Here is a 26849-nt window from a genome sequence, read left to right on the forward strand (position 1 = left end):
TCTATGAAATATGCTTTTAAATAGAAGAATTTAAATTCTTTTTGGATGACAACAAAGAAAGCATATCCTACCCTTTTTGAGCAAGTAATGACATTTTTGATCTCTTTTGTTACTACTACTGTATATACTGTATTTGAGTGAGAGTGGATGCTCTGAACAAACTTGTTAAAAATAAGAACATAGAAGTAAAATCAATATTGAAAATGATTTAAGAGTGAAAATTAGTACCATGCTCCCTGATAGTGACTCATTCATCAGAAGCAACAAGTCTCACACAATTAAAAACATGAAAACCAACTAAGTGAAAATAGATCTAAGGATGTAAAATAGTTAATGTTTCTAGAAATTGTTTAAATTAAAATATTTTTTCGAAAATAAAAACAATGTCCTCTTTTTTTATTAAATTATAGTTTTGACTGTTTTTTATGAATTCCAGGAACTTCACACAACAAATAATTATGTATATGGTATTTCCTATAGTTTAAAATTTTGGTTACTTTATATAACCTTTCTTTTATTATTATTAGCCTATTCTTTAAGTATGAAAAAACTCAAGTATTCTACGTTATTTTATAACTTAGTCTAATTTAATTTTTCGTAAAATGTATGACATAAGTTGTTCATAGCTACAACTTTTAGGCATTTCTTTTAGCATTAGTTTTTTTTTATTTTCAAAAAAATTTAGTTACACTTTTATGTTACTTATTATTATGATTTTGGATTAGGTTTGTTTTGGGCTTTATTAAGCTGCTGTTATTTTTCAGAAGTATGTTTTTACACAAGTGTTTACCACTGAAACATTTTTGAGATTCTCAAAGTACAGTGTAGCCTGTTAAATTCATTTTAATGACCCAATTTTTTTTATTTTCTAAATTATAATGATGTTCTTTGTAGTTTAACTTTGTAATTGTAATATAATATATTGTATATTTAAAATATTTATCTGCATTTTATATAATAAAAACCCCAAAATTTGTTATTTTAATTATGCCAAAGGAGCTTTAAAGTGTTGAGCGGTACACTGGGAAAAAGAGTTGGGAACTACTATTGTAGAAAGTAAAAATATACAAATAAACACTCAAAATCAATATAAAAAAATTTAAAAACAGATGCATATTTTAACTGTTAAACTATTCATCATCAATTATTCTGGAGAAATTAAGTAATTAAAAATACAAAAGAAAACTTAAAATAAATAAATATAGAAGAAATACTAAAATAAAAAGACACATTAAAAAATACTTATGAAATGCAATACAAAAAAATATATTTCACTATATTAATTTTAAAAAATAAATAAAAGCTACTATGAAACAAAAAAATTAATTTTGGATAGCTGAAGTCTAAAGTGAAAAGTTATAGTCTATAATAGGTTAACTACTCCATCTTGCAAATTGTTTTATATAATTTAAAAAAAATTATTTGTTCGTAATATGAGAGCTATCCAAAAATTAACTTCCGGTCACAAACAAGCCAGTTTCTATAACATAGTGCATAAGCAGAAGACATCAGCTAAGCTTAAATATTGTCACAGATAAAGTCAGTCACCATATACCACTTGGACAGTCCATGGTGAAATATGGAGGTGATTTTTATGGATCCCATCAGCTGTGAAATACACATCATCATTCATTTCTACCAAGCAAAAGAAACATGTGTAGCCAAGATGCACCACTGTTTGATTATAGTTTATGGTAATAATACAATGAGTGATGATTCTGTGACTGAATGCTGCATGAAATTTAGGAAAAAGTAAACTAATATGCATGAGAGGGAAGGAAGAGGATGACATTCCATTGAGAGTGATAAACATGCCATTCATGATAAATGCTCTTTCACAATTATTGAGCTTAGTGAAAATTTTCCTCAAATTTCATGCTCCATTCTTTATAAAATTATCAAAGACAAATTGATTTTTGTTACTGTGCAGAATGGGTACTTTAACAACTTACAAATGCCCATAAAACAAAAAGAACAGGAGCGGCATTGACTATTCTTCAGCGATACCACAACAAAAGAAGTAAATCTCTAGACAGTATTGTTACTGGGAATAAAATGAAATTTTGGTTCATCAATACTAAGATAAAAGATCAGTTCAAACAATAGATACACTTACCGAACAAGCCTAAAAAATTCAAACAAACAAAAAAAAATTATGGCTGCCGCGTTATGGGACCATAAAGAAATTTTGTTGGCAGAATTTATGACACTGGACATGACAATAACCGTAGATATTTATTGTGCCCATTTTCAGGGGTCCTGTTCACAAAACTTAGGAAATCAGCTGGCTACTCAATACTTCAAAAGCAATGATGAACTAACTCTTGAATGGAGTCAACAAATAGATGGGCATTTTGGCAGTACCATTCTTTGAAGAACAAATAAACAAGTGCTTGAATTTGGGAATGGACTATGAACAGAAATAAAATAAGTATGTATGTAACTTTTGTACGTATAATATTTTTTTCAATTTATATATATACATATACAATGTTTCAATGCAATATATATATTTCATTGAAGTTCAATGATCCCTCATTACATATTCTTAACACTATTTGGTAAATAATTGTTATTAGTAAAAACAGGTAACCAACGAACCATTTTAGAATGCAGGAAATAGTCAAGTAAATACTACCAAACATACATGAAATGAAACAGAACATTTTACATTAACATTATTTATCAGTAAATAAAACTTCCAAAAACTTAAGTGAGTGCAACAAAACTTTTGCGGTTACATATTTTATTAAAGGTGATTCCAATAATCTAATACTGATTGTTAAAAACTTTCTAAGTCTTATTAATTATCAAACGTTTTAGGAAAAATTCAACCAAGTATTTTTAAAAACCTTCTTCCTTATTTCAAGTGAATATATAACATGCACAATGCTTTGATAAAGTGGATAATGAGAATTACTATAAATATTAAGTATAATATACAACTTAAATACTGCTAACTTAAACTGTTTAGAGCTACTTCTGCAGTTACATAATAAAAAAAAATATTACGCCTTAAAATTAAAATGCTATTATTCAAAATAAATTAATTAGTTATTTAAAACTAACCATGTTACGATCAATGCAGAGCAAAAACATACATAATGGTAATAAATAATATAAAAAATGTTATTTTTATGAGATTAGTAAATAAAATATAAATGATTAAAATTAATTAATTAATAATTTTAAATATAACATAAATTAAGTGACATAAAATAAACCATATACTATAATACAATAATCATGTATATTTAATATTACAACTGCCAATACATATAAACAGATTTACATACACTGTCAATTACAGTAGAATCATACAAACATATAAACTGATCAAAAAGTTCAAGACACTGAATTTTCTTAAACTATGCAATAATTCAGTTATGAATTCTAAGTAAAACTGTAAACCTCTCATAAAAAAAAATGATTCTGCAATAAATGGAATGTCTCACACAGAAATATGAGGGCTGTCCAAAACATAATGAAACTGATTTCTGCAGAGAAATTTAAAGGTTGCAAATTGGCAGTCTTGCACGGATACATGTATCCAGATGTGCTGTCTACTTCCTGTGTCTATTTCAAGTTGTTTGTTTTAGTTATTGAGAATTAGTGACTGTGTAAAGTATTGGATGATCACCTACCATGGAAAAAAATATCGATCAACGTTATGCGATTCAGTTTTATGTCCATTTAAAAAAATCAGTTTCCAAAACATATGAAATGTTGAAAGAACCAGTCAATGAAGAGTGTGTATTACAAGCAACATATTTTCATTGACAGGCTGCATTTTTGGCCGAACAAGAAATTGTGGAAGACATGGCAAGAGTGGGTTGACCAAGCACTGAGCAGCTGTGGAAATGAAATAAAAAGTACTTTCAAAAGATGACCTGGATTTTGTGCTTGAAAAGAGGATCAAGTGCTGTAAGCAGTGTTAAGGGAGACTATTTTAAAAAAGAGCATGTAAATGTAGATTCAGAAAAAATTTTCAAACTACGTTATTTTTTGTAAATTTTTGGATTGCCCTCATATTTTGAAAATAACAAAAATAGGCAGTAATAATATAATGCACACTAGCAGGAGCATAAGAACAAATCACAAAATTAAAATATTGAGACTAAATTATTCTTAAATATATTTTAACATTTTGTTTTTTAATTCATATGGTATATTTTCTCAACAGTAATGTAATCACTAAGAGTGAAGGTGTTTTTAAAACATACTATGAGAAGAAAATAAAACTTTCTTTTATTTTACAGTAAGCTTATGGCCAAAGTGCAGCAGAGCATTTTATAAGTGCACCAATCAACATGACAAACATTGCATACAAATTAAAATTAGTGTAGCCAGATTAAACATTAATTTTAAAACAAGAACGAGCAGCAGTATGCATCTCAGTTTGCATTATTCGTTGTGAGTTTCTTAATAATGCTTGACAAAATAATTTCTACAGTACAACTGAAACAGAAAATATGGCTCTGGAGTTATCAATTTTACATAATTAGACTATGGGAAAGAGAATTTGGAATAGAATTTCATTACAGTTGGTTCTAAAGTAAATACTAATATATTTTCATTAATTTATTTATACTGATATAAATTTTTACTTCAAACTGAATTCAAATGCACTACATACTACTATACATTCTAACCATACATGTTTTGAACATAAAAAAATTGAAATATAATGTTTTACCCAATTTACTTTACATTATGCAAATACTGGAAATGCAAAAAATAATGTAACCTGGAAAACAGATCAATTATTGACAATCATCATATTTCCATTTCTCACAATTATTATAATATCCTTATCATTGTCCATCCAACCAACAAAATAATAATAACAGATAGTAAAGCATTTATACTGAATGGTTAGACAACTTCCACTATAGCTTACATTAATAGCATGTTCATTTAAGATATGAGCTTCCTTATATATCAGGAATAAACCAGAAAAAGAGAAGGATATATATATAGGAGGATAAAAAACAAGATGCAAATGTGATATGGTAATTTTAGCTGACGGCACACATTACTTCAAATATAATTAATAGTCCTGAAGGAAGAAATGAAAGAGTATAAAATGAAAATTAATATAGGAAAACTTAAGTAATGGAAATAAATAACAAAGAGGATGTGGTAAGGACAAGAGAAGGAAGAATAGAAACATTTAAAAAATATAAATATTTAGGAACTAAATATAGAGGACTGGCACAATGGAAATAAAAGGAAAGATAGCAGTAACAAAAGAAACCTTCAGTAAGAACAGGAAATTACTATGTAGTGAAAGTCTAGACTTACAGTTAAGGAAGAGGTCAACCAAATGTTATGTACAGAATGTCTTGTTGTATGGAAGTGAAGAGTGGTCATGAATTATGAAGAAGAAGGAGGAGAGGGACTGGAATGAGGCACTTGAGATGAGAATAAGGATAAAGTGAGGCGGCATGAGGAAATAATGAAAAGGATTAAAGAAGAAAGAGCACTTATGCAAAAAGTACACAAAAGAAAAAGAAACTGGTTAGAATGTATAGTTAGAAAAAGTGGTATCTTGACAACTGCATAGGAAAAGTAAGTAGAAAGAGAAAGTAAGTGGCAAAGGATGAAATTAACAGATAAGGTGAAGATTGGAAACTATAAGGGGAATGAAGGAGACAGCTGTGATGTAAGGAACTTGCACCAGGCAGAAAACCAGGTAATGAGCATTCTTCTAAGAACATGCCAAAAAATAATGATTCATTTGCATTTACTATCCACAGAAATCACAATTTTTCCCTTTACGAAAATATTTTATACTTCTGGTACATTATACTTCTAGCACAATTTTTGCACACTATTGATTAAGGATAGTGGTGGTTGCATGCATGTTCATGCAACACTGCACACTCCATCCAATGGTCAGCTGCACTCAGGCCGCACACAGCCCTACTACAATTTAAAGACTAAAATAGAATTAGAAAACTACATTACAATAGAAGACTACATTTTAAAGAATAAATAACACCGGGGTAGTTTCAATTAGACTGGGTAAGTTGCACACCTTTTGGTAATAACATTAGCATTTGTCAATTATATTTATAAATATATTTTCATTATTACCTAGTTGACATTTATTGCTGTCTTATTTTATAAATTTTTTTCACAAAACATAAATATTTTAGTTCTTGAGCATATAAAAATATTCTTATAAAAGTTTTGTAAACATATTAATATAATACGTGAACTTCATTAATTTTGAAATTAAGTCAATGTAAATAGATCCTTAAACGTTTAACCTCTTACTGGTCTGACGGAATATTCTGACGTAGTTGATGTGCGTGGTTAGGACCTTTCTTGGAATATTCCGATGTCAACTTTTTGTCCAGTTTTAATTTGTTCTCTTTCATAATATTCCGTTGTTTTATGTAGTTTTTTTTTTTTAGTAGTATTCTGCAACGATAGATAATGCTACTTCTTAGTTTTAATACAGTGTAAAGTGAGGGATTTTCATGTGTGTTTGATTGTACTCAGCTGACCCACTGTAATGGCGAGTTGTTTATTTATGGTGTTCTGTGTAGTCAGACTATGACCACTATATTTCTTATTATATCACAAAATTCTGTAAATATATCAGTATATAATTATGTAAATATTTTGTGTGTAGGTAAAATTATAAAACTAACTGCATAGATATTTTGTATATACGTGCGACTGAAATTCTGTGAATATTGCATATTATTATGTGTGTGTGTATATGTGCACGCGCACGCATGTGTGTGTGATAAAATATGTTTGCATGCAAAAAATAGTTTTTAATTATATATTAGGTCATTATTAGTCAAAATATACATATTAAACAAAAAAAAATATATATATATAGCAAGATAACATTAATTTTTGTAAAAAAAAAGAAACTGGTAAGGGGTTAAACTGAAGTGAGTATTACAGATATTGATAAGGGAACAGTATTCTTTTAAAACACAACTAACCTAATTTTGTCACAAATTTTCCAGTTCAATTTTATTACTATACAGTAAGCAAAACATGTAAGGACTGCCTCAATTTAGAAGAGGTTTTTAAATGTTTTACTATAAACTAATAATAGCATCAATCAGATTAAAAAATGAATAAGAAACTCAGAAAACTTTATTTTTAGTTATTTATTTATCAAACTAAATCCATTAATATAGGGACATAGTACTCATAAATAATTTAACTATCAACTGTCATAAATATAAATGGGTCAGCCATAAGTGGCTATAAGTTACAATAAGTTATATGCAAGAAATGCATTAATATGTTACCTTGATAATTTTTCTTAAATAGCATTAAAATTTTAATTTTTCTTGAGTGAAATAAAATTATTCTTTCACATAATTAATAATGTAAAATATTAACTTAATATTGTATTTAAAATATATGTAATGTATATTCAAAATACATTAACTTAATTCAGCAATACATTAAAATTTATTATTTAAACTAACAAAATTTTTTGTCCTTATGCAATTTTTATTGTCACATTAGACAAGAGAGCTGCAAATAAATTATTATTATTGTTATTATTACTATTATTACCATGCCAATCTTCATGTTGAGGGATAACGTCTTTATCCAGAAGGTTCTAGGTTTTAATTCTGGTCAGATTTGGCATTTTCCTTTGTTACAAAATTCATCTTTCATTAGCAAGTTCAATCAGATTAGTCTGTAATTTCTAAAATAAATTAAGAAACGAAAAAAATCATTTTATTTAAAAAACAGTAAATAAATAAAAGATTTCTTTCTGAAATTTCTTTTTTTTTTTGCATAATATTATCTGACATTTACAAATACAAATTATAATTTAAAATTTTTTTTTCTTGGAGAAACTATATAGGCATTAAAAATACTACTAATCTCATCTAAATCTACTGAACTTCTTCAGAAAAGCCTCCTTTATAGGCAAATGAAAGTTGCTAAGGTGGCACTTTCTGTTCAACTAGCAATCACATAAGGCATACAGTGATTCTATGGTAAATATTTCATTTATGTTAAGCTGAGCAAAAGAGTTCATACGTATTCCTATGTAATAAATAAATAAATAAATAATTACATACATATTAAATTAAATTGCTTTAGTTTAAACTACAATAAGAACAGTAAATTAAACAAACATCTCTTTTCCAGTCATGTATAATATTAATATTACATACAACTTACATTCCACTTCATAAATATGGATTATTTAGATTAAACACATATGTTTATAAATATAGAAGAATTTGTTTTTTTTTTTTAATTTAGGTTAACTTTTTTTTTTAAATCTAGTTTACACATGGTTTAGAAAATTTTGTCATCCAAATTCTATGAACCTTTTGATCATGCTTTATATATTTATAAAATTATAAACAATATTACAGCACATACATGTAAAAACACACTTTACATATACATACACATGCAACTATTATCAATGAAGAAATCCAAATAAACAACCTAGTATCAAACATGGAAGTTCTATGATAAAAGTTATAATTACTTTCTTCAATCATTTCAATTTCAAATAATTTAAAAGAATAAATGTATAATGCCCTTGAATAGTCATGATATGTAATTAAGTATTTTTGTAACATTAAAACAATATAATTTTTAAAAAAAGCAGTAAAACCTTTGTTATCCAAAGTTATCTTAATCAAAGCAGCAGTATATAAGGATGTAAGGAGTATCAGAAGTTGTTCATAAACAATAATATATATATACACTGCGTTAACATAAATTTACTTGTAATAGTGCACAATAATGAGTCCTCTTTATTGATGTCCTTTAATGTCTCTTTAATGAGTCCTTTTATTCTATTACAAAACCCGTGCAGCATTTCATTTGTCAATATTACATGAGGAACCCTTCAACAATCAAATTCTATTTTCTCAGAATTTTGTTACGATTTGTTGAGGAAATTAAATATTTATCACCAGCACATATAATTTTGATCAAATACTGCAGAAATTCAGGATAAATCAATTTCTTATTCAATAAGTAAATGACTTCTCTTCATAAATATATTACAAAGGATTTTTAGAAAATTATATCTCACTGAAATGTCATAGAAATTGTGAGAAGAAATGAAATGAAGAAAATGGGTATTCAGATCTCAGTTACGACTCCATTCAACAATATTAACCATCCTATCTCCAGCATATCCAATCATGTGATGAAGGAAATAAACAGGTGAAAGAGGAAATAAGAGGATAATAAATAGATTTTTAAAGATGATATGATAATAAGAGAAAGAACACAATGTGCAAAAATAACGTAATGCTTACGATCATGTTAAGATGAAGTACAGAATTAAAATAAGAGAAAGAATGAAATGACTGTTTTAAGAAGAGACATGGAAACAGATATATCTTACTGGATATGGAATTTTGAATTGTGAGACGTTTTACATACTAGAAAACTCAAGTTGCAAGAATGGAAAGAAGGCAGGTGAAATCTTAAATTAACGAAAAGGAGAGAATCTCTATTAAGCTATTAAGCAGTTACAGAAAAAGATACTGGAAAATTCCAGGTTGTTACATACAAGATGTTCTATCTAACTGCAATAAAATAAGGAGCAAAGAAAAGAAAGATGAGATTGGAACAAGCTTTAGAGTGGAAAAATTAAATTCGTAAGAGCTGATAAAAGGAGAAAAAATAGAGATAAAGATAGAAGTATAGATACAAGTGATTATCTAAAACAGGAATTGAGGGAATGAGATTACAATTTTGTGGATATGTTAAAAGTATAGGGTAGGAAAAGGTGATTAAAAGAATTAGGGGAAGTAGGAAAAGAACTAAATGGATGGCTGGAAAAATACCCAGAGGATGACTAAGGTCAAAATGGAAAGAAAATTAAGGAAAGCATTAAGATAGAGAGATACACCTGCAGTAGGAGAAATGGTAGGAAAGTGAAAGACAAGGAAGGCAGGATGTACTAGTCCCAGTGGTGACGAGAGTGGAATCAGGATGAGTAAATGTATGCTAAATGTTCAATGATTCCTGGATTATCCATGATTTTGTGCATTAAAAACAAGGTTTATCCTGATTATTATACAGATAACAAGCAGGTTTTACTTACTTCATAATACACATTTATTAAAAGTAAGCGAATAAAAATAATATAAAATCAGATCACTAAGTTTAGAAGTTTGTGTTGTTTCATACATATGAATTACTTACAAATAAACCATAGCTATCTATCTTTATAGTTCACTAACAGTCACTTGTTAAATTTAAGATTAATTAGAATTTCCCATCAAATATTTTGATTCCAGTACAAATTATTATAATAAAAGCTTCTATATAATTTAAAAAAAAAAACAAAAAAAACCACAAAACAAAAAATATACCAAGAAATAACACTATGATTCAAAATGTGAAAGAAAAAAAATCAGAAATTAAGAACATTTTTCCAGCTATCATCCAGAATCTGCATATTATAATGCCATACAACATCATTTAGTTGTCTACAATTAAACACCAACTAAAATAAATTACATTCTAAATCTTCAAAAATTACGTTTTTAGCATCTTCTAGACTCATCTCCATCAGGATTAAGTAAAAAAAAAAGAATGAAAAAAAATCACAAACGGTAAATTAATAACATAGATAGAATTCTCACTGAGAGTTTAGAAACAATTTATTGTAACACTGTCCGGCAGTATTACATTTACAATTCAAATAGTGAATATAATTTTATTTTTTTTAGAAAAATTTATACTTCCATTGATAAAAAATATTCTCATATGCACTGAACTATACATAAAAAACTTACATGTTTTTTCAACTTACATCCACTTGTTTAACAGATGAAAACATTGATAAAAAATATATACATACTATATTGTATAAAGTTGAAAAATATATAGAAGTAATTATCACTACTGATTTACAGTTTACTAATGCAGTGGTATATACAAACACCTGAATAAAAAAAAATACAAATACAATAAAATAAACTGCTATGTTCAGACACCACTTATTTATTATTAAAATAACCTGTTTTAATTCACTGATAACGAATAACCTATTAGTACAGGATATATACATAAAAAAACAGTTTACACTAATTAAAACAAAACTAGTTGGCACACAACAGAACACTGTTTGTTATTTATAACCTACTTAATGGTACTTTCAATTACTGATGGTCAGGACGGCACATTCTCAGTCTTCTTCATTGATGAAATAAAATCTACTACTCGTTTTATACGTTCTCTAATTTTTTCTTCACCAGCAGATAACTCTTTTATATTTGCAGTTTGATTCTGAAACAGAAGTAAAAATGTTAATAAAATAATATTGTTGAACTGAAAAATTAAAACTCAGAATACTTTAAACCTGAGTAGATTCAATAAACAGTAGTAATTCTATCAAATTAAATTAACAGGTGAGATAAAATAATATGCCAATACATAATATTTGTCATTTTGAATTACCCTACTCTATACAGGGAAGTGCAATTAAAACTGATTCTTAAAAGTGCAAGATTCAGTGGCTATTTAATTTACCATATTGTAACCATTTTTTTTCTTGATGCATACAAGATAATATCATATGATTCAAATTTTACTGGAATTATATCAGTGAAGTATGCATCATCACTATTAAAAGTGAAATGTTATAACCGTTTGGTAATCAAGATGAAAAACAATTCCTCACTAATTGTTAATTACAGCCAGTTATTATTTGTATTTCAATGATAACATATAATAATAGTTTTGCTATCTGTCATGTCTACAAGGTCTGCAAATAAAGCAATGAGATTGGTTCAGAAAAACTGTTTATTTACAATCCAATTATACATGGACTCTATCAGCTACAAAATAATTTCCTTGGGAAGCCACACATCGTTTCCAATGGTTTTCCCACTCTTCAAAGCCGTGTTGGAACTCAGAAACTGGAATATCTTTCAGATGGTCGGTTACAATTTTTTATGTTTTCGACTGTTCCAAAATGGTGTTCTCTGAGGTGTTTTTAAAAAGACGGGAACAGGAAAAGGTTGCAGGGACTCACATCAAGTGAATAAGGTGGCTGAGGAACTATAGAAATGTTTTTCTTTGCCAAAAACTCATTAATTGAGAGTGCAGTGTAACAAGGTGCATTGTCATGATGGAGCATCCAGTTAACTTTGATGGCTGGTCTCACACGGGCAACTCTTTTCCACAGTCTTTCAAGAATTTCTCGGTAAACATATTGATTTACAGTCTGTCCTGTAGGCAAAAACTCCTTATGGACAACGCCATTACTATCAAAGAAACAAATTAGCACGGTTTTGATTTGCTCATTTTTGGTTTTTTGGGACATAGTGAGTTTGAAGTGTGCCAACTCCTTGCATGGCGTTTTGTTTCTGGGTTGACTCAAATATCCAAGATTCATCACCAGTAATAACATTTTTTAGAAAATCAGGATCAGTTTCAATTCACCCTACAAGATCACGGCACACCTCCACTCTGTTGTTTTTCTGTTTAACAGTGAGGTTTTTTGGGGCAAATTTTGCACAATATTTTTCATATCCAATTTGTTTGTCAAAATTTGGACTGTGGTACGATTCAAATTCAATTGTTCTGCAATCATTCTGACAGTAAATCGCCAGTCATACCGTATCAAGTCTCTGATTTGCTCAACATTGTCATCACATTTTGACGTTAACAGTCATCCAGAGCATGGATCATACGCAACTGATTCCCAGCCATCTGAAAATGCTTTAAACTGCCTAAACACTTCAGCTTGAAAAGGGCATGTGTTATCTCCACATGCACTTTTCAATTTTGAAAAAGTTTCAATAGCATTCTCAAGGAGTTTAACACAAAACTTGATTGCACAATGTTGCTCATAATTAGTATCACTCAATTTTGTAACGCACAACAAATACTTGTTTCACATGACAACAATAGACTAAAAATTTTAATACCTAATATAAATCAGCTGTTCATATAACCATATGTTCATTAATAACTTTACAGTGTTGCCACTTTGGCTGCCAAAAATAAAACTAGTCTCATTACTTTATTTACAGACCTCATATATATTGTAGGTGTCTATTTGTTTTTCGTGGGGTAATCTTTTATCTTTAATATATGAATAAAATATTCTACTTCACATAAATATCAACAAATCATATGGCTTTAGATGAAAGAAAAATTTCTTGCTGAGCTTGAAATGAAACTTTTTTATAAGCTTTAGCCTGGAGTTTGGTGTGCGATACTGGAACTGTGAATCATTTTACTTATATTCTTTTAAAACAGTATGAATACTGATATATACTTACGTGTGTTTAGTGAATGCTCCAAATGATCACTGATAAACTCATGTACAGTATTTTTTTTTCAATGAGGTAGGACATACTTACAACACAAACTCTAGCCCATGTAAATGATATTTTAACTAAAGAAAAGACTGTTAGTAAACATCTATGACCTGCTCTATGCCCAGATTCATTATTTTGAGATTTTTATTTTAGGGGCTTACTAAAAGGAAAGGTCAACAAAAATAATTTGCATATTCTCGAAGAGTTAAAGAACACTCTTCAAGTAAGATTGTCAGCATCTCAAAAAAAGAACTCAAGATAGGTGTTTCTTAACATGATATAGCATGCAGAAATATGTATACCTGTTGAGGGAAAACATTTTGAACACAATTTTCAAAGCTGTATGTACTAAAATTTCATTTATATATCCTTAAATATCATTTATAATTATCCTTAAGACACTAATAAGACTTTATTTTACTACCCATGTTAAAATATTTTATAATCTACTCAAACTTACTATAATTTAAAGAAAAGTGTTAATAAAAATAATAAATTATTTTTACTTTTTATTATTCTTAACCCATAAAATAAAATATTTTTTAAAAAATTATGAAACAAAATAATAATAATAAAATAATTTCAATCATTGACTTTATCCAAGGAAGAATGTTTAAGTGTAAACTTTAATCAAAATATAATTATATATGCTAAATTAAACAACCATCAAACCAAAACCACTCTGTATAAATTATTGTTACTATTTGAATTATCAATTTGAACCTGAGCTGTTATCTTTTCTGCCAGGATAACTAGTGTGCAGTCATAGCAGTGCTCCAGAATTCCTAACAAAAGGTAACTCTCATAAAAAAAAAGAAGAAACTGGGGGAAAAAATTAATTCTCCAGGGTTGCACTGAACTTCATTAGACCATCTCTCACAGGAATTTCATCCTTGTGGATAAATTTCTTTAAACAGTAGTGTTTCGTTGAGAAATTCAGATTCATTCATGAGAAAACACTGCAGTTGATACATAACTAAAAATATATGTGCAAAATAACACACACTGCAAAAAACATATATGCATAACTACTAATAAATAACAACAAAGTACAAAAGTAATACAAATAAATCATAGTTTTCAAATGATAAAAAGCATGACATTTTAATGTTTTAGAGAGTAAAATATTACTTATCACGTATAAAAAATACTTCTATAAAAAAAAAGCTGCCAGCAATGCATTATGACCATATAAAATATAATTGAAATTTAATCAGTCAGGGATTCAACACAATGAACTTGACACCAAAATCAGAATTTTAATCTGTAAAAATTATAAAAATTACAAAGGAAAAATTAAATACCTCACGAATAACCATTTTGCAAATCATTTGGCTTAATCCACTTTATGGTTGAAAATTCAAAAACAACCAGTTAATAAAAAGATATTTATCAATCAATTTTTAAAAATAATCTTTGAGAAAGAGACTGAATGATTGCAATTATTCAATTTTTAAACTGAATTATTGCAATCAATTCAACTTTTGATTAAAGTAATTAGATACACTATCAATAAATCCTATTAAATATATACTTTAATTCATCATAAAAATTTAGAAAATAAAAAGGTAGATTTTTAATGGATAAGAAAAAATTTTAAATACAAATAACAGTTATGCAATAAAAGAGAACCTGACAAAATAAATGAAACAAAATTGCAAACAAACTCCATATATGGAGTTTGTTTGCATTTATTTTGTCACAAAAGAATGATAAATCATAAATAATTCATTAATTGTTAATGAGGTTACTTATTAACAGATTGAAACATAATATACATTACAGAATAAAGAAATCATTCCTTACAAAAACTCTATCCACATTACTTCTGTTTTTTTTTTTTAATTCATTCTTTTAAATTCGATCATTTTGAAAGCCTTTACTTTTGATTTTAATTTAGAAATCATTATTGAACACCATGAGTTTCATCTTCTAAAAAACAATACGTCATTCGTGGACCTTAAACAATTTATTTTCATTCCTCCAACATCCTTCATCCTATATATATATATATATATATATATTGATCATATTTTCAAAATATAAAAATCTAACATTGTTGAGGAAGGCCTTGCTTATATTCAAATGACTTAATTGAAGACTTAAAGAAATCATTTACCTTTGCCTGATTTTAGCCTAGTAAATTGTAGTACTAATACTCAAGCCCTCCACGTGTATCATAGCACAGTGAACAAATTTTTTTTTCAAAATGCATATCTCTATGAAGTGTTTATTCTATTTTTTTTTTTTACTTAACATCTTTTAATGATACAGTAATAATTTCTTCTACAGAGACGTTATATTATATTTACAAAAATAAACAATTAAACATGCTTTACTTGTACAAATTGCAGCAGCCAGTGCTGTTCAAAAAGCATACAGTATACCAATGTCACTCATTTGCATACATCTTTTATTTATTTATTTTTCCAACATTATATAAAATATTACGTAGAAACTAAAACATTGTAACAAGGTGAGGTATATGAAGTGGGAAGAAAAATTAATTTATATAAATCATAATTTTTCTGGTAAAGGGGTACAGCTGCAATATCACTGATCACAAAATGAATAATCATGAAAGAGTTTACAAATATGAACATGTTACAACAAATAAAGAAAAAAATATTTTAAATAAATCCAACCTGAAGCTCCCGCAAGGCCTTCAAAGGATGTATAGACCGAACATTCCTACATGAATTTTAATTAAAAGTGTTGCTACCCTCACTTATATCACTAATCACTTGATAGTGATATAATGGTTGAGAGTGATCAACCCACGCTCAACCACTATGATATTTTATGTTTATTTCATTAACTTTTCTTTGTTAGTATGTGTATATTTGATTTCTCTATCAATCATATATGTATAAGGGTTAATTTTGAGACCAAGATTGCTTTGATTTTTTATGAATTGTTATATTATCAGATGTAGGTTTTCTATACACTGATGTTTCAATTTGGTTGTTCTTGTTTATTTCGATACTGACATCTAAATAATTTAACATTTTATTATCTATTTCAAATGTGAATTTTAATTTTCATTATAAGAATTTAACTTGTTTAATATTATTAGATGTTCATTGTTTATTACCAGGTTATATATAATAAGAATATCAACATACCATGTTCATATTAAAACTTTATATGTGTGAGTTTTGCCATGTACTAATTTACTCAAAAAATCCTGTAAACATATTTCTGATTAATTGCCAATAATGGAAGTCCCATAAGTAAGGTATTTTTTTTTTGTGTATAATATTTGTTATATTTGTGTATAATATTTGTTTTGTGTAATATTAGATTCAAAAAAGTTTTGTTGACATACATTTCTTATAATAGTGATGATACCTTTAATAAATTTTGGATCTTCTTAGTTACTTTTTAATTTATTTTTTATTATTTTTGACATGGTGTACAGATATGCTTTGATAGATGTTAGTTATCATAACTAACCATTCTAATATCTATTTACATTTAAGCTATTTAATTTGTTTACTAATTCGTAACCATTTTTTATATTAAATGTATTAGGTAAATTCATTTTATTCCAAAGAAATTTATGTATTATTTTGGGTAAAATATAACAGGAACAAATTTAAAATTGATTAAAGATTGCATTGGGATGTTTAATCTATGAATTAATTTTTGATAGTCTAATTAATTTAGAGACAATTGGTTTAAAAGGTTATAATCTTGAATGATATTTTTAAATTTATTATTATAATTAAAAATTGATCTGAATTTTTTTATTAGACTTCAGATTCTTTTAGAAAATTATTAGATTGGTCATCAATTTCCTCAAATTTATTATCAACGATTTACTGTTCATTAAGTTATAACATTTTTCAACTGTTATGATAACCAGTATATTTGTTTTATTTGATTTAACTATTAAAAGATTGCGTTTAATTTTTCTCTTAATTGGTAAATTATTTGTTTATTGATAAACTATATATAAATAATTTTTTTTTTTTAATTTTTTGGATATTGTAGCTGATAATATTTTCTAATTGTTCCTTGCCTTGGATCTGTCTTAATTTTAATCATTTTTTTTTTTTAATTTTAATACTGAATCTGCACTCTAACAAATGGACAGGTAGATTAGAATACCCCTTTTTTAATTTTAATCATAAAAAAGAGGTATATCTAATGTAGCTGACCATTTGTTAGAATGCAAACAGTAGTAGCTATTGCAAAAATAATTTAGGGATTTTGGAAGTTTGTAATAATGATAAAAAAATGAATGTACTCAAGAAATATGAAATTTATAAACAAAAATATAAAATGATAAACCACCAAATCACTTTTGAAGATGATGATTTAATTAAATACATAATAAAAATACAATCTATCGGTTGGCAATGACAACAGAACAAAGGAAACTACAATGTTTTAAATATTACGTTATTCCAGTACTGGACTGCAGAATCTGCATATTTGTTCACAATAAATTTCAAAATTTTTAAAAAGACAACAATTTGACAAATTATAAAATATATAATTTTAATGTAATTATAGAATTTAATAACTGAAAATGCGGGATGCCATGAAAATTGATACTTGGAATTAATAAGGTAAGTTTATATATATATATATATATATATATATATATATACTATTTTACTGATATTAATCTTTTTAATATTTATATTATTCCTCTGTACTGTTAAATTATATTTTTAAATTCTATTAATACCAAGAAAGTACTTTCGCAGAATCCTGCATTCTCAGTCATGATTGAAATATTTAATTAAAACTGACTGGGTTCGAATCCCGGTCAGACTCATTTTCACACACACTATAAATCATTCATCTCATCCTCTGAAGCATGCCTAACGGTGGAGCCGGAGGTTAAAAAAAAAATTAAAACTGCATATTAAAAATACTAAAATAATTAAAATTGTGTATTAATTTATTATATGAGTGCTGTTATCTTTGCAGTTTTCATAGGACTGTCTCCCTCAAACAATGTCTGACAGTTTATTAGATTTATTGTAAGAAATAAGATTATCTCAATATTCTGTACTAGGTGGTATATATTGATAGAACTGAAAATATGTAAGTATATATACAGACATATATATATATATCATACATTAAATTTCACAGCTAAATATAGAACTAATTAACACAAACTTTCATGACTTTAACATCACAAAAAGCAACCAACAAAATAAATTTTACAATATCAAAACAAACAAATATTCACATCTCAAACCCTGCACAAATTCTCAGCTTTTATGATTATACCGTGTGTAAAAAAAAGAATATCAAAGCTTTAATTTATTATAATATCTATCGGATGCGGTATACGTTGCTGATTTAAAACTAGAATCATACAGCAAAAAGATCAGATTGATTCCATATCTTTCCACTTGATAGTACCATTATCAATGATGGCGACTTTTGCTTAATGATAGAAATCCTTCTGTTTTGTAGTTTTCTGAATATGTTGTTACAATCTGATAATCTATAGAAAATTTAATTGCAATCTTCCAAATGACAATGACATTCATCAATTACATAATTGGTTTAAAATGACTGGAGTCTGTGTAAAAGAAAGTGTATAGAATAACCAAATGTCTGAATACAATGTTGAACACATCAGGGATCTTAGCAAATTTATCTGATTTGATGTCTCATACTTTAATCAGCATGAGACGAATACTCCCACCAGTTGGATGTGTGCTGCAAGATGAAACGTACTCACATTAAACACTTGAGGGGAAAAATTAAAAGTGTTACTTTTTCATTTTATTTGTGATTCAATTAAGTCAGAGTCAAGAGGTATTAAATAACTTTAAAATCTTGAAATCCCTTTTTGTAATTCTTTATTGATTCACAAACTACTCAACATACCTTTGACACCAGAAAAACAAATTGAAGGCAGTAATTTAAACATTTTTACACCTGTAAAAACTTTCTGTTAAATTTAAAATTTGTTTGGTTTGTCACTAAAAAAAATCATCTTATATGAATATGTTTTACAGTAGAGTACAAAAGAGAATCATTAGAACTTAACATTATTTTAGTGATACTAAAAAAAGAGAAACATCTAATTATATCAACAGTAAATAACAAACAAAAGAATACAACTGACCACAAGAGATGCACTCAATTGAGCTGCTTTTTCTTCTAAAGTTGCTAAATCCATTTTCAAATTGTGTTTACGAGCTTCTAACATTTTCTTCACTTTCAATCGTTCTAGAAAAAAACAATATGTGTATAATTTTCTATATTAGAATGATAGGTAATCTTTCAAAATAGAGATTACAAAAAATTTTAACAAATGAAATTTGTTTACAATAGTATTAAACCTTTTTTAATAATACTTTCAATAAAAACTTTCTCAAACTTCTTCAAAGACTTAACAATAAATAAAACATTATATATATGAGAGATTATCCAGACAAGTTAAGGGTTATTAGAAAGCTGTGGTTTTTTACTGCTCTGTGAAGTACAAATTTTACTCAATTTTTCAATATAGTTCCTGCTATCACTGAGGTATTTATCACAGCAAAGCAGCAAGCCTTGTATCCTGTCATGCAATGATGCTCCCCTGAAAGGTAAGCCTTGTGTTAGCAATGTAGGGGACTTCACTGTCATCATGAAACTATTTGCCAGCAAGAAAGGTTTTAAGACATAGGAAGACACTTGGTGCAAGGCAGGGGATAATCGAACCGTACCCAGCAGAAGGTCAGTGAAGCAGTGAAGGCCAGCAGAAGGAAACATGCGTCATAGCAGCAGCATGTGGGCAAGCATTGTCATGAATCAACATAACAAAATTCAAAAGATATAAATAGCCGTAAAGAACTGATAGTTATTCTTTTGCATTACTTAAATAACAATAATATGTAGATATATAATGACAGATAAGCTGCTCATATGGAAGAATTAATTTTACATTGTTTTCTTTTTTATTGTTAAGCAGATACAACCCTGCTAAGGAGCGAATTTTCCAAGCAGTATGTGTTTTTCTTTTGATTTTCAGTATGTATGAGGTAATGTTTTGAAAATAAAGATTATTATTATTACTTTAAATATATATACGAACCCCCTGAAAAATCCAAATCCCAGGTAATCCATAATACTGAGCAATCCAAACTCAAAACGAGAAAATGCAAAAAGAATTAATTTTACATTTGATACTTTCCAAATCTACAAGAAGCCGTAAGTTTGCCATGTATTTATCACATCCTTCTTGACACTGATTTTTTGACTAGGTTTTTGATGGGCTTTTAAAAATTTTTTATTGCCAGTCAAATACAGAAATCAGGTAAATGCTTGGATGAATGTTGACAAATTTTACAAATGGTTTCACAGCGTTTTTGTGTCATCTGTGAAAAATTACTTCAAATCCATAAATTTGGAAAAGAAACCTCTGATATTAATTGATAATTGTTCAGGACATCCTAACATAGAACAGTTGACTAGTGAAGATGGAAAAATTTGCCATCAAATTGCACAGCCATTTTACAACCAATGGACCAAATCATGCTCCAGTCAATTAAAATTAAATACAGAAAAGACATTCTTTCCCAAGTCATTTCTCAAATGATGACATAGTAGCATGTTTAAAAATAATTAAGCTGAAAAATCTTGTAATTTCTCTTGCTGCTGCTGCTTGGAATTCCATTGACAAGGCTTTAATTCAAGCATCATGAAAAAAAATTTTTAACCTTCTACAATTAAATATAATGAAAATGTAGATACTAAGTAAACAAACAGAAAGCGTGATAAAAGTGACTAGAACTATAAATAATAAACGAAGATATTACAAACTGGATTAACGTAGATGTGAAAGAATGTTTCCAACTTAAATCCAACAATGAAGCAGTATGACAAGGGTTAGATGAAAATGTTGAAAATGATGATGATGATGATGATGAAATTAAAGTAGGAGCAAAGAGGGTAAGGTATGAAGTAGTAAAATGTTTTAACACTTAAATTCAGTGGGCAAGAGAGAACATTACATTACATAAATCTACTTTTATTGGCTGAAATATGAAAAGACAGTAGAAAATAACTTTTAAAGAAACAATAATAAAATCCACTTTTAGAATGTAAATATAAATACAGTAATAAAAGCATTGTTTGCACACAAAAAGAAAGTTTCAGTACTTATTTCAACTTCCAAAACTCGCCTCAATACCCTATCCTGTATCTTTAAGTTGAACCCTCGATAATCCAAATTTTTTGTAACCTGAACAGCCACGGATTTTTATTAGTTCGGATTATCTTCTGTGTGTATATATATGCATGTGTGTGCATGCGCACACACACATACACACAGAGAGAGAGAGAGAGAGAGCGAAGCCCCTAGAAAATCCGATCTAATAAAAATCCGTATATGCACATATATATATATATACAAGAGGTGTCTGAAAAGTTTTTAGCCTCAACATGAAAATGGCTGCACTCGTCAACAAAAGTTAGGGAATGTATTCCCTAACTGAAATTTTGTTTAGTGATCATCTTCAAAAAGGTATAACAATAACAGCACAGTATTATACATCATTACTTGACAATCTGAAGGCAGAAATTGCAAAAAAAAAGACCAGAAAAAATGCTTTTCCATCAGGACAATGTGCCTGCTCACATTTTGATGGTCACTATGGCTAAAACAATCAAATTCCACTTTGAATTGGTTGACCACTCAACATATTCACCAGATCTGGCCCCAAGTGACTTTTTCTTGTTTCCTAACCTTAAAGTTTTGCTTGGAGAAAACAGGTTTTCATCGAACAAGGAGGTTATCGCATATGTAAACACCTATTTTGAAAAGACGCCAGCTAGGTATTTGGAAGGATTAATTTTTTTTTTGTACGTTGTACTATTGCAGATATATGATATTACCCAAATTAATATTATTCATTAGAGCTTAAGACACGAATTATCATAATTTACAATAAATACATTTCTTATACTCTTCTAATACTTTTTTTGTAAAATATTGTTATTGCATCTTTAAAAATCCCATCTTTGACCAACTGGTGATTTAAAATTTATTGATATCTTTATCATTAAAATTTGAAACTTGACTGATGATTTTTATCTGTTTCAGGTGTTCTGAAATTATTTACCTTAGATTTTAATATGAAGCAGTGTTACAATGAACATAGTAAAGTGTTATGCGTACATAGCATTGTGTACAGATATACTCCACTGTGCAGCCAAGAATTTTTATTTTGGTTTAATAAGTGAAATAAGTTCAATAGATTGGTAATTTCAAGTAATATCACTGAACTAGAAAAATGTATTTATAGCAAGCAAAATTCAATTTGTTACATTACTTGATAAGTGAATTTCAGCTGAATAATTTTCATTTCATTACTTTAATGAAAAGAAAAGTTACTATTAATTTTACTTAGTTAATTTTACCTTTTTAGTTGGTTATTTTCCTTACTCTTAATTGAGATTATTCACTGATTACAGGAATCACAGAAATAACGAACACGTTAAGTCAAATTTATCAAATTGTTAAATACTTAGATTATAAAATGTGATTTCTTTTTTCTTGTCCGACATGATGTAAAATTTCTAAATAAATTTTTCCTATTCAGCACTAAAACATTTCGGTAATTGAAAAAATGAGATAAGCTCTCTTGTGTTTAATATTTAAGAGATAAAAAAAATAATCTATTAAACTGCATTTTAAAATTGATCAGTTTTGTTGATCAGTATGTCTGCAACATAATGAATAAAATTTAAAAATTTACCTTAAAATTGTGCTCTTCAAAATTATTTAATTTTAAGAATTACTGATCACACATATTGGCAAGGATTTGTTTGAAACTAATATCTGTGTACTTTACATTGAAGCCTGAACTAAACAAAACAGATGCCTAGCAAGACTGTTTGAACTGGGTGTACACAAAATTCCGCGACAGCTACTGCACACCTGATTTAGTTTCTATAGTAATAACAATACAGAAATTGTTGCCTATTGCCCACTATATTCTAAAACATTTAATGTCTATTAAATTAAGAAAAAATTATAAATTGTTAAATATACTAAAGTTATGTTCGGTGGTAATTTTGTTTTACCGTGACAGCAGTAATTGTCATTCACAGTTAGTAACTATACAAAATAATAATGATTTAATGAGATGATAAACATAATTAGGTTAGTAAATAATTTTTTAAGTGCTTTACACAAACCCTGAAATATTATTTACATGCATAAAATATATTAAAAGATATTCTATGATTTATTACCATTTTTTGTTAGTTATTTCTCAATACTTCTATGGTGAATCATTCAGTAAATAATCACATTCACTCAGCACCTCATTGTTGTCATTAGATCCCAAGGAGGTAATTTCGAAATTAATGAGTTTATTCACCTCGATATCAACAAAATAATCCATCTTCCACATCTTTTCTTCTTCTTGCAGCAAATGTTTAACATAGTTCCACCAATTATCTGCCGTTACCTCAGCGATACCATTTTCAAATAAAACCTTTACATCCAGTAATTTATGTTTTGTTATTCCGAGCTACAAAATCCTTATACTAGACTAGCCATTAGTTCTACTGGATTCAGACTGTAGTGGTATGATGGAAGCCGTAAAATACTGTATGTCCATTTGCTTCACTCACATCATCAATTACATATTTATTAAATTTTTGCTTATTTTTTTTTTAACTTCTTCTAGGAGCTTAACTTCAAAAATGTGGAATCAAATTGGATTTGTTTTTCTCTTAGCCACGATACCACATCCACTTTTAGCCATGATGTATTCAGGATTTTTTTCTAATTTTACCCTATGGTATGGTACATACACTAGACCAACCCACCGAATTGGTCTAGTGTGAACACGTCTTCCCAGAACAGTTGATGTGGAAGTCGAGAGTTCCAGCATTCAAGTCATAGTAAAAGCAGTTACTTTTATACGGATTTGAATACTATATTGTGGATACCGGTATTCTTTGGTGGTTGGATTTCAATTAACCACACATCTCAGGAATGGTCGAACTGAGACTGTATAAGACTACACTTCATTTATATTCATACATATTATTCTTATTCATCCTCTGAAGTAATACCTGAACGGTAATTCCTGGAAGCTAAACAGGAAAAGAAAAAAAGATGACTACTGTTGGACCCTAAAGAGAGATGTTCATGACGCAAAACATCATAGAAAATCAAACATTATGTACTTTTTAGGTAATATTACATTATATTATTGCGTTTATATTACATTATATTATTGCGTTTATATTAGATTATATTATAATCTAATATAGATTATACTGATTCTTTGAGGGCTGTGAGGCCGGTTAATTGCTGCAGTACCATGGTACTGCAGTAATTGTGACAGCACAATATTTTTTTTTCGGTCCATGGACCGAAAGAATTTGTGGAGCCACTGGATGTCAGTGTGGTACGTGAGGTTACTATGGCAGAGGACGCGGCCACATGTCTGGTCAACTGCTTGCAAACAACATGTGCTGCTCTTCTCCCACACATTATTGGAAGAATCGTTCCCCCCCCAGTACATCGGTGGACAGAAGACATCATTCAGAAACGCAGGGAGTGCCTTGGGGTTAGCAGGCTCGCACAGTGTACACATCTCTACTCACTAGGGCAGTTATTCATGGCCTGACATAGGCAGTGCACGAGCGAGCTCAATAAGCTTATTAGAGACTCTAAAAGGGCATCTTGGAAGCAATTCATCTCAGAAATTGATACAGAGTCACAGGGGAATCCATTTAAAATTGTTGTTAAAAGGGCACTAAGAGCTAGAGTCCCCTTATCATTGGACATCAGAGAGGTTCAAAACATAAGTGAGGGGCCGTTCCCTCATGGAGATGGGGTCATTGCGAAAGTTGAAGACGATGTGAATTCCCCTCCACTTTTCACCAGAGGAAATCACTGCAGCAGTGATGAGGAATCACAGCAGCAGAATGCAACTGGATAAAGCACCAGAACCCGACCTTTTGCCAAATTTGGCAGTTAAGGTGGCTGTTGGAGTTGACCCTGATGCCTTTTTGAAGGTATACAATAATTTTTTAGATGATATAATTGTTTAGGGGGTGTTTTCCCCCAGAGGTGGAGATAGCAGCGCCTGGTCTTGATTCCCAAGCAAGGGAGGGACTCGGTGCTGCCGTCCTCTTATAGATCACTGGTGATCGACACCATGCCAAAGATACTCGAGTGCATACTGCTCCAGAGGCTGACCAGAGTTACTGAGGACGCAAGAGTACTTTCGGATAAACAGTTCGGTTTTCACAGAGGAAGATCTGCTTTGGACACAGTGTCAGAAGTTGTTGGTATGGCAAGGAGAATCATATAGCAAGGAAGATCTGCGTACTTGTAGCGCTTGATGTTAGCAGCACATCACGTCTTCTTTCGCTGCCCCCAGTTTGAGGATGTGAGGAAGGAAATATTGGACATCATAGACAGAAGGGAAATATTCCTCCCAGAGGAACTGCAGCAGATCATGTTGGAAAGAGCAGAAAACTGGACGGCTGCAGCAAGGTTTGCTGGGAAGATCATGGAGGAACTGTACTTCTGGGAGGTGTCTCGCAGAGGTAGAAGGGGTCATTAGAGGGTGTGGGGGCAGACAGGCACACTGCCGAGAGTCTAGGGGGTTCCATGTTCGTGTGGAGGTTGCCTGGGTGCAATGAGGTCATGGGCACTCCACTCCATGTCGATGGTGACCCGTGAGAAAAGTATGCGGTAGTGTTCAATTGTCTGTGAGGTGTTTGTTTATGGGATTGGTTGTGCCTAGCTTTGATGTGATGTGTGGAGTGTGTGGTGTGAAGTATATTTTCTAAGTGATGAATGGATGTCGTGGTGTGTGGTGTGATTTTAGTCTGATGTTTGGTACTTTGTGGATGTGAGGTCTATGTCTGTTGACTATGGTGTCTGAATGTGTGTGAGGGTGTATTCCCCCCTTCCTGAAATAATGCACACCAATTGTACCAGGAAGAATGGGTAGCCAATGGTGGAAGTTTAGTCGGTAGTGTGCAGGAACACATACACATTTAATAACATCTTGTGGAACCTGATAGGCAAACCCAACACTACCAGGCGCCTGTAAGTGGGGTCCCTCCACCTCTTAAACAAAAAAATAAAAATAAATATATATAGATTATATTATACTAAGAATGCATTTTAAGTACGTAATTTTGTAAAATTAAACTAGTTGTCTCTAAAATCCTTACGAGATAAGACTAATTCTGAAACTATATTTGAATTCAGCACAAAAAATGCTATTTGAAAACATAAATCCCATAAATATTAGACTACATATTACAGTCTAATATGTAGTTATAATATGATAACAGAAATCACCTATGAGACTGTCCCAAGAAGACCACACCACACAGTAAAAGAAAAAGTGCATTAGAAATGATTTGTAGCAGTCTCATGGGGATTATCTTCTGCATAAGTGTGTGTGTTTCAATAATTTACAATGCCATTTCTTGTAAAACATGATTCTTTTAGAATATTAATTACGAAATTGGGATGATGTTACCATTTTCTAATTAATTATTGACAGAATTACATCCATTTATCAAAATCAGGTA

The 26849-nt window shown here is 29.2% G+C and overlaps 1 protein-coding gene across 1 annotated transcript in view; it reads right to left on the bottom strand.

Annotated features, from left to right (window-relative positions):
- Window positions 1-10815: 10815 nt before the first annotated feature.
- The window catches only part of LOC142319306 (uncharacterized), a 63120-nt gene continuing 47086 nt past the window's right edge, over window positions 10816-26849 (bottom strand). Inside the window, exons 10-11 of the mRNA XM_075356426.1 lie at window positions 19411-19514; window positions 10816-11265 (exon numbers count right to left, since the gene is read on the bottom strand). Coding sequence (XP_075212541.1) covers window positions 11149-11265; window positions 19411-19514 — 221 coding nt within the window. The 3' untranslated portion in view covers window positions 10816-11148. The remainder of the gene's footprint in view (window positions 11266-19410; window positions 19515-26849) is intronic.

The sequence above is a fragment of the Lycorma delicatula genome, chromosome 2, assembly GCF_047948215.1.
Source record: "Lycorma delicatula isolate Av1 chromosome 2, ASM4794821v1, whole genome shotgun sequence".
NCBI lineage: Eukaryota > Metazoa > Arthropoda > Insecta > Hemiptera > Fulgoridae > Lycorma > Lycorma delicatula.